This window comes from Echinops telfairi, unplaced genomic scaffold, assembly GCF_000313985.2.
Source record: "Echinops telfairi isolate 266 unplaced genomic scaffold, ASM31398v2 ScPeMD7_7;HRSCAF=31, whole genome shotgun sequence".
Classification (NCBI taxonomy): domain Eukaryota; kingdom Metazoa; phylum Chordata; class Mammalia; order Afrosoricida; family Tenrecidae; genus Echinops; species Echinops telfairi.
Genome location: NW_022103904.1, coordinates 290569 through 301163, shown reverse-complemented (window position 1 = coordinate 301163; position 10595 = coordinate 290569). Strand labels below are relative to the sequence as shown.

Here is a 10595-nt window from a genome sequence, read left to right as displayed (position 1 = left end):
CAACAACAAAAAAACCTTTTAATAAAATCAGTTATGAATTAAGAACTCTTCAGAAATGAATAAAGAATTTCGAGTAAATGGAGACAGTCCTTGTGACATATATCTAGCAGATAAGCAATTTTATACCTTTGGAGAACTGTTTCCATTTTAAGTGACTGCATCATCTTCTCCCACCATTTGTCTGTCACTTTGTCATACTATGGTGGCTTGTGTGTTGCTGTGATGCTAGGTGCGATGTCACTGGCATTTTCAATACCAGCAGAGTCACCCAACGTGAGCAGGTTTCACCAGAGCTTCCAGAAGAAGGACAGAGCACCAAGAAGCTACCCCCTTCAGAGGAACAGCGATGGAAACCCTTGTGAATAGCACCAAAACACTGTCAGATACGGAACGTCTTAGGAAAATTAGCAACAGAACATTGCCAGTGCCGGAAGATGAGCTCCTCAGGTTAGAAGGCCTTCATAATATGAGGAAGAGCTGCCTTATCAAAACAGACTCAATAATAATGATATGGATGGAGGAAAGCTTTGGGGACTTTTGTTTGCTGATGGGACAAAATTCAACATGAGAAGAAAGTAAAAATATATCAATAATTATTATATGGGATATATAAAGTATTAATCTAGGAAAATTAAAATCCAGAAAAAAGGATATACAACTCATAAAGACTGATTTCATAAGTGTTAGTGAACTGAAATGATCTGATATAGGTCATTTTGAATCATATGTCAGGAAATCACATGCTGGGAATGACACAATCAAGAGGAATGGTGTTGCATTTATTGTCAAAAAAGGGCATTTCAATATCTATCTTGAAGTTTAATGCGGTCTATGATAGCATATACAAGGAAATCTAGTCAATACCTATTATTCAAATTTATGCACCAATCACTAAAACTAGTGATGCAGAAATTGAAGAATTTTAACAGCTTCTTCGGTCTAAAATGATCAATCGTGCCATTAAGATGCATTGGTAATTATTGGCGATTAGAATGAAAAAGTTGGAATTAAAGACCAAGCAACAGCAGTTGAAAGTATGGCCTTGGTGACAGAAATGAAACTGGAGATTACATGACAGAATCTTGCAAGGCAAATGCCTTTTTCATCATAAATAACTTTTTCAACACCACGAAAGTCAAGTGTAAACATGGGCATCTCCAGATGAAATACACAGTTATCAAGTTGACCACATCTGTTGGAAGAGATGAGGAAGATAAGTATCAGCAGCTAGAGTAGGCCAGAGGATAACTGTGGAACAGATTGTAAATTGCTCTCACGTCAGTTCAGATTGAAAGCAAAGAAAATGAAGACAAGTCCACAAGAGCCAAAATATGACCTTGAGCATATCCTACCTGGATTTCAAGAACATTTCAGGGACATATTTGTGAATTGAGCACTAATGTCAGAAGACCTGACAGCTGTGTGATGAGTCAAGAATATCATACACAAAGAAAGCAAAATGTCATTAAAAAGACAGGAAAGAAAGAATAGATCAAAATGAATGTCAGAGGAGACCCTGAAACTTGCTCATCATAGAGTAGCTAAAACAAAAGGAAAAAAATGAAGTTAAAGAGTTGGACATGAGACTTGAAAGGCAACTTGAGAAGACTAAGTCAAATATTGTAATGAAATGTGCAAAGACCTAGAGTTAGAGAACCAGAAAGGAAGAACATGCTCAGCAGATTTTAACTGAAAGAACAAGTACAAAAACCAATTCAAGCCTGGAGTTGGAATATTGAAAAATTTTATGGGCAAAATATTCAATGATGCAGGAAGCATCAAAGGAACATGGAAAGAATGCACAGAGTTACACTACTAGAAGGAGCTAGTGGACATTCAGCCATTTCAAGAAGTTGTATATGAGCAAGAACCAATGGCACTGAAGTAAGAAGCTCATGCTGCACCGAAAGCATGAGCCAAAAACAAGGCTCCAGGAATTGATGGAATGACGTTGGAAATGTTTCAACAAAGCTGATGAATCACTGGAAGTACCACTCTCCTATGCTAGGAAAACTTTAAGCAACACTTTTTAAGCCAATTGATTGGAAGGTACCCATATTTGTACCCATTTAAAGTGAGGTGACCCAACAGAATATGCAAATTATAGAACAGCATCATTAATATCACATGAAAGTAAAATTTTGCTGACGATCACTTAACATTGGTTGCAGCAGTATATGGACAGGGAGCTGCCAGAGGTTCAGGTTGGATTCAGAAGAGGATGTGGAACAAGGGATTGCATTGCTGATATCCAATGGATCTTGGCTGAAAGTAGAGGACACCAGACCAATGTTCGCTTGTGTTTTTTTGACGATGCAAAGGCCTTCTGTTGTGTGAACCGTAAAAGAATTCAGATAGTCTTAAGACAATATATCCTTTCCATATATTTGTTCAATCTTTATGCTCAGAAAATAATCAGAGAAGATGGACTATATGAAGAAGAATGTGGCATCAGGATTAGAGGAAGGCTTATGACCAACCTGCAATATGTAGATGCCACAACCATGCTTGCTGAAAGTGAGGAGGGCCTAACACACTTGCCGATGAAGATCGAGGATTGCAGCCTTCTGTAGTGATTCCAACTCAGTGTGAAGAAGACCCAAATCCCCACAAGTGGACCAATAGTTGACATCATGATAAAAGGAGAAAAGATTGAAGTTGTTAAGGATTTCATTTTGCTGCGATCCCCAATCAATGCTCAAGAGATCATATGATGCATTTCATTGGGCAAATCTGTGGCACATGATCTTTTTTAAAGTGTTGAAAAGCATGGATGAAAAAAAAGAAAAGAAAAGCATGGATGTTACTTTGAGGACAAAAGTGTACCTGACCCATGCCATGGTATTTTCAATCACTGCATATACATGTGAAAATTGGACACGGAATAAGAAAACCTGAAGGAGAATGAACACATTGAAATTGTAGTGCTCGCAAAGAATATTGAAAGTACCATCAAGTGCCAAAAGAACAAATCAATGTGTCCTGGAAGAAGTATAGTCATAATGTTCATTAGAAGCAAAAATGGCGAGACTTTGGACATGTTATCAGGCTAGACCAATCCCTGGGAAAAGGCAGGATGCTTTGTGCAGCAGAACGGCAGAATAAAAGATGAAGACTCTCAATCGGATGTATTTAAAAATGGATGCTACAATGGGCTCAGATAGAAGAACAATTGTGACGGGGGGGCAGAGAATTAGGGGTGTGGGTTTTGTTTTGTTGTCTGTAGATAGAGTTGTGACGCATCAGAATCAACTCGATGGCACCGACAACAACCACCGCCCTCTTCCTGGTGTGTTCCTTTGATGGCCAAATGTGCCCGAGACACATTTGCTGAGAAATTCAGACTGTGTCAGGGGGTCAAAGCTGAACTTTTCCCCTGAGCATCTACTTCCCTTAATATATGCCATATATCTATGTTACAAAAACAAGCCATCTTTATATTTAAAATATCAGAAGAGTTCTATAAAACAGTATGCTTTTTATAATAGTAGCAACAATACTGCTCTAAAAGAAAAGGGAGAAGAATATTAGTCCTGAGGTGAATGACGGCCGAGTGAGCTACAGTGACTTTGGATCGTTCCTGGGAATTACCAGCCTTTTTGAGGGCACCCAAGCTTTTTTATTTGCATCTTTTTGGACAGTCATACCCATGATATGGGGTAGGAGATACCAGAGAATTTTGAGAAAGGGAGAAAACTCACTTCAAACTCATTGCCATTGAGTTGATTTTGACACACAGGACGGGGTAGAATGGCCCTTGTGGTTTCTGAGACTGTAACTCTACCGGAGTAGAAAGCCTTGTCTTTCTTTCAAGGAGAAAGGGAGGAGGACGATGAGAAAGAATGTGTAAGGTATTATTATTAATAATATATTAGTAAACCTTATACCAAAAATATCCCCTAAAGTCCTCTTAAGGTGGTTAGGTGCTCAGCTGCAGAATGAAGGGTCAGTGGTTGGAATGGACCAGCTGCTCTGGAGAAGGACGATGTCGCAGTCTGCTTATGCAAAGATTACACCCTCGGAAGGTCTAGCGGGATGTTCTGTTCCATCCTATAGAGTCACTATGAGTCGGAATCAACTTGACAGTTTTTTAGCGGCTATCTTCTCAAAATCTATGAATAATTTAGCTTAACTAGTAAAGAATATTTGCCTTGGGCATTGCGTTCTTTTAAAATCTATTTACGTGGGATTTTACAGAGAGCAATACCATGAAAGCTTAGCTAGGCAACCTAGGGGACAGTGAATTTGTGTGAATGGGAGAGGAAGAACTCCGAAAAGGGTTACCCAATTTGAAGACAACAATGAATGGCACTGAATTGTTTGTGTGGAACATGGTGGATTGGTGCATCTTCTGCAGTTGAGATTCTCGGCAGCAACAGCAAGACATTCTGTGAAACAGAAAGGTTGGTGAAAGCAATCCCACCCTCCCTCCAGGATGAGTCCTCCCACAAGAGCTCATGGTGGAGCCAGCTCACCTCCTTGCAGGAACTTCATGGGGTAGACGATGGCGTGGTACCTGTCTATACTGAGGGACACCAGGACGTAGGTCGAGGCGTAGAGCAGCACCACCTGAAGACAGAACAGAAGCAGGTGCATAACTTCACAGAGATGGGGGAGCGCATAGCAGAGAGAAACTAGCATTGCGTGATGTTTAGAATCCCAGGCCCCGGACCATGGAAGGACTGGACTAGAGGTGGCGTTGGCTGACTCTGAGCCAGGAAGTGGACAGCTGTTCTTGGTGCTGGATTTACATCGCAGCTGTGACAGCTGAGGATGCTTCCATCTCTTCCTCGCCCCTCCCTCTCTGGGCTGCTTATTAACTCCACCTTTTAGGATCAGACCAGATTGACATTTGCATGGTACATTTGTTTGTAATTGACCTTTCAAGTTTAACTATTCCCCCCCCCACCACCATTGATATGCCACAATCATTAGAAATAAAAGTTCCTTTGCCTTTTTATTGGTGAAAGCTGTTGAGAGATAAAAGAAGGGTCGGGGAATTTCAGGGCACCCATGTGCTGTTTAGAATCATTTATAACCATTATTGCTGGTACATCTGTTTCTCAGGCACAAGTTCTCTCTCTTTGTTCTTCTTATTCATTCCCTTTAATTATTTTATGGACTGTATGATTGGCAGACTTTACAGATAAGGAAATTGGGATATAAGAGGTGAATATCTCTTATGTGAAGAGCATATTCAAAATGTAATTAAATGAAATGTGTATGAAAGGATGATCCAGACACAAATGTTTCAGATTCAGACACTGAGGTCTCATTACTTCCCAGCTACATCTCTGCCTCATAACTTGAGGGTCAAAGTGTATGAATGGGTTTCAAAAAGTTTGTGGAAAAATGAAATGAAAAGATAATGGAATTTTTCCAAGAACTTTTTGAAGCTCCTTCATAAGAGATATAAAAACCAAGCCTGAGGATAATCTCAACTTTCTGTCTGGAACTAAAACCCCAAACCAAATTCATTGCTATCGAGTTGATGCCAACTCAGAGCAACCCTGTAGGGTGAGGTCGAACTGCCTTGTGGGTTTCCAAGACTGCAACTTTTAATGGGAATAGAAAGCCCCATCTTTCTTCCGCAGAGTTGGCTCCTGGTTTAGAACTGCTAACCTTGTGGCTAGCAGCCCAATGTGTGACCACTATGCCCCCAGGGCTCCTCATCCTCTCTGAAACAGCCTCATCTTTCTCCCAAATATAAGAGTACCTAGAAAACAGGAATCTAAGTGTGAGCCTTTGACTTTCTTCTAAAATGAAATAGAAACGCGCGCCTTTGACAATAACCTGTATTCTGAATCTGTATCTTTGTGTTCTTTTTACTGGCTCAAAAAAATAGTCAATTACATTGTTGTTCTTTATTATTTTTATTTCTTTAACATGACCAAAAATAGATTCTAGCATTGACGTGGAAGGTCCTAGAAGGGGAAGTTCTGATTAGAGATTGAAGACCTCCTTGAGGACTATGAGAAGAAATTTGTCTTTTGGTTAAAACAAAAAAAAGTGGCAGATGGAAAGAAAGAAAAAAGATGGCCAAATTTAAGAAACTATCAAGGCAATTGTCTCCTTGGAGAAGAAACAATTTGTTGGGTGATTCATAAATTCAGAAACATAGAGGTTGGCGACACCCAGCAAAGATGCGGCATCAGTACCGATTGGATGGATCAATGACAGATGGGAAGAGAACACCCAACCCTGGAGCATCGTGGTGAGAAGGCCCCGAGTCTCCCCGAACCCATGACCATCTCGAGTGAAGGGATGGTGCAAATCCAGAATCCAGAGCAGGAGGAGGAGCTGTAAGAGATGGGACCTCACAGCGAAGTCACTGGTAATAGACATTCTTTCTGACAGAGTCGATGAGTATTTAATTGCAGGCATTAAACCGATGCGAACATGTAGGTGGGGTAAAAAGTAAAGAAAGGTTACCTAAAAGAAAGTCATCTCCAATTGTCATAATGCCAGGAACAACATAACGCTATGTGCAGTGCTTTAAAATAAAATAAAATTGTGATCCAAGAATTTTGTAAATATCAACCATGTGCCAAGATACAGAACAATTTCTTGGCTACCTGAGAAAGAAGAAAATATAACACTAGAGACACTTCCTTAAAATCCACCTCAGCAGATTTAGAATTGTTCTAAAATTACGAATTTAAGAAGAGGGAGGGAAATAGAATAGTAACAGTTACTGTAAACAATGGAATTAGAAAAATGCATTGCAACAAAACAACTAGGGATATAGTTATGGACTATTTCAGGAAAAAACTGAGTAAAGTGAGGGGAAAGAATGAAGGTACGAATTCTTATATTTCTCATCTTTAGATATCTTGTGTTTTATTTTTGATAGAGATAATTTGAGTTATAATAAGCAGAATTAAAAAAAATTAAACTGTGATAGAATAAAGTAACACTAAGTAAAGTTAACCTGATAGTTGCCTAAGTAAGAAATTTCAACTAACTTGGGTGGCTCTCACAAAAGAAATCTAGCCTCTTATCATTTTGAGGCCAGATAACCAAGATCAAGGTGTTGCTCAGGACGCCCTCACCAAGGATTCTTCGTCGCTTCTTCCAGCGTTTGGTGGCTGCATCATTCCAATCTCTACATCTACTGTCATTTGTCCTTCTCCACATCTGTCTCTCTTCCTTTGCCCACTCAACTACTTCAGGATACTCCCCCCAGCTCAAAATATCTAATTTTATCAGATGGATAAAATTCTTTTTTTTTTCCCCCAAAACAGTAACATTCACAGGTTCTAAGGATTCAGATGTGGATATCCTTTAGGGAACACATATATTTTAAACCTGCCACAGTTTCATGATCAAACAAAATCGAAAAAACAAGCCCAAACACCAAGAAAGTCTTAATGTAGAAGTATCAAAATGAGGTGGCTAAAATAAAACCAGTGCTATGTGTCACAATAAATAGCAATGGCTTTAACATAGTTAATGAAAAAACATGATTTATATAGTCTTTCTAAAATGCAATTATGTACTTCTTAGTAGAGATACATTAAAATTCAAATGATATCACTATTTGAAAATAGAATGATGGTCAAAGATATATCGAGCAAGCAAAAATTTAAAGAGACATTCAATACAATACTGTTATTAAACAAAATGCAATTCAAGGTAATTATATGGGATAAAGAAATTATTTATGATCATAAAAATATAATATATTATGGCAGTAGAATAGCCCTAAACTTTTCTATAACAAGCAGTATGATATTAAATATGGGGAAAATATTTCAAGGTTTTATGGAGTAAAAAACTTGACATTGTGTAGATAGGAACAAAAATAAGCAAACCTTGTAACATAAGAAAAGCATATGCTTTTGCAAAATATCTAGAGAATACTTAGAAATATTGGTTATGTACAGAACCACTAAGGAAAAAAATCTCAATAAATTTCCAAAAGTAGAAGATATGTAAATCACATGTGTAAACAAACAAGAAATAGACTGGAATTAGTAACTTTTTAAATACCACTTGGAAATTTAAACAGCCTCATAATTAACTCAACTCAAAAAGGAAATCAAAGTAAAATTATATCAATTCATAAATGTCAACAATGAAAACGCTACACATCAACAACATATGGGACATCATTTGGAGAACAGATGGAAGCTTAAGGACGTATGTGTGGAATCTCACTATCCCACCCCCAATTCAGGCAGAAATGACCTAGGAAATACGAATCCCAAGAAAATATTGCATATGGAAGTGAGACTCAAACACAAAGAACTTCAAAAATTTTTTATTTAGCAAAATTCCAGAATGGATTATTTTAAAGACAGATTCCTGGATTGACTTTTAAAAACCACGAATAGACCTAAATTTGTAGAACAGTTTTAGAGTTATAGAAAAACTGAGCCGCTTGTACAGAGTTCCCATATTGCTTCACTCCCTGCCTTCCCAATCTACCTGTTATTAACATCCTGCATTAGTGTGGTTCATATGTTGCCATTACTGAATGAATATCGGTGCATTATCATCTAAAGTCCATAGTTTACATTAAGGTTTGCTCTGTTACCCAGATAGTTCTATGGCTTTTTGCAAGGAGCCTTGATGGATTAGTGGGTCACGTATTGCGCTGATAACTGCAAGGTCAGCAGTTTGACCTCACCAGCCACTCTGTGGGAGAAAGATATGTTCCCATAAAAATTTACAGCCTGAAAAACCAAGGCGGATGATCCCTTCAGGACCAGTGGTGTGAGTGGCGATACTGGGAGGTGTGCAGGGAGGGTGGGTTGGAAAGGGGGAACCGATTACAAGGATCTACATGTGACCTCCTGCCTCGGGGACCGACAACAGAAAAGTGGGTGAAGGGAGATGTCGGACAGGGCAAGATATGACAAAATAATAATTTATAAATTATCAAGGGTTCATGAGGGAAAGGAGAGCGGGGAGGGAGGGGAAAAATCAGCAGCTGATGCCAGGGGCTTAGGTGGAGAGCAAATGTTTTGAGAATGATGAGGGCAATGAATGTACAAATGTGCTTTACACAACTGATGCATATATGGATTGTGATAAGAGTTGTATGAGCCCCTAATAAAATGATTAAAAAAATAACCCTATGTAGGGTTACCATGAGTTGGAATGGCTCAAGGACAGTGGGTGTTTTGCTTCAGGATGGCTTCTTACAAATGCAAAATGTCCACCATTATTGTATTATCAAGAATAGTTTCACTGCCCTCCCCAATTCCCTGGGTTTCACATAGTCATTCCTCCCTACTTTCCCCTAAGACCTTAACAATCACTGATCTTTTTATTGACTCTATTGTCTTGTCTTTTTGAGAATATATTTGGAATCATACAGTATGGAACCTTTTCAGATTGACCACTGTCCTTTATCAATGGGCATTTAAGTTTCTACCATGTCTTTGTAAAAAGTTTTATTGGCATATAGTTTACACATCATACAATTCAATAGCTCAATCATATCAAGAAGAATTGTACATCATCACCACAATTAATTTTAGGATATTTTCTTCATTGTACTCATAATTATTAGCTCTCCCTATCTCCCCACGCTCCCCTGTCGTACCCTCCAGGCAACGTTAATTCAGTTACTGTTGGTATAGATTTCCCTCTCCTGGATTTCATGGACTGAAAAACACTAACATAGAAAACTAACAAAAATAGCAAAGTCAAACAGATAAAACCTTCAATTGGAAAGAAAGGAAAACATTTTAAAAACTAGAACAAATTTAATTGGATCATGGGGAGTTCAAATGTTAGGGTGCTAAATTTTAACGTAACTGCATCTGCAACAATCTACTTTCCTATGCATTCTGCATGATAGAACGCTATTCACATCCCTGGTCCATGGTCAGAGGGCATTCACCAGGGGCTTAATCCAGGTGTATTTCCCCTTCACTTAAAAAAACAAAACAAAACAAAATTGAAACAACTTTAAAATGGGTCAAAGGGGAAATCAAATGATAAGATACTACATTTTGACTTAACTGTGTCTATCATAATCAATTTTGCAATGCTCTCTGTCTGATAATAAGCCTATTCACGTCCTCCAACTATGATCAAAGAGTCACCATGTGTGGACCCTACAAATTGATTTTGGGTTTCCATTGTCATCCATACCCAAACCAAGTGTTCACAATTTAAGCTCTGATACCATTCCCTCCTTTAGATTTGGATTATATTATTTACAATCTTTGGATCACACAGGCTGATGTGCTTCTACCATGTGGACTTATTTGATGCCTCACTTAGAAGGCTGCTTGTTTGAAGACAAGCCTTTCAGACCCTAGACACTATTCTTTTTGATATCCAGGCACCACTTAATTTCTTCACTGCCTTTTGTTATAGCACTCATATCTTTGGCCATCTCTTCATGAGGTCAAGCAGGGCCATGTCATAAGAACGAATTATTCTTTGATTAGGGCTAGAATTAAGTGCAGCACCAACATCCATTCACGCATCTATGGTATATAGACTTGTATGTCTCTGGTTCACCTTGGAGCCTTGGTGGTGTAGTGGTTATGCGTTGTGCTGCGATTCACATGCTTTGCAGTTCGAAACCACCAGCAGCTCTGAGTGAGAAAGACTGGGCTTTCTACTCCCATAAA

At 38.7% G+C, this 10595-nt stretch overlaps 1 protein-coding gene across 2 annotated transcripts in view; it reads right to left on the bottom strand.

Annotated features, from left to right (window-relative positions):
- NPSR1 (neuropeptide S receptor 1) overlaps window positions 1–10595 on the bottom strand; it is a 214679-nt gene that overhangs the window by 52571 nt on the left and 151513 nt on the right. Inside the window, exon 4 of one of the 2 annotated variants that reach the window (XM_004708016.2) lies at window positions 4476–4569. The exons of the other annotated variant lie outside the window; for it this stretch is intronic. Within the exon in view, the coding sequence (XP_004708073.1) occupies window positions 4476–4569 (94 nt within the window). The remainder of the gene's footprint in view (window positions 1–4475; window positions 4570–10595) is intronic. 2 annotated transcript variants of the gene reach the window in all.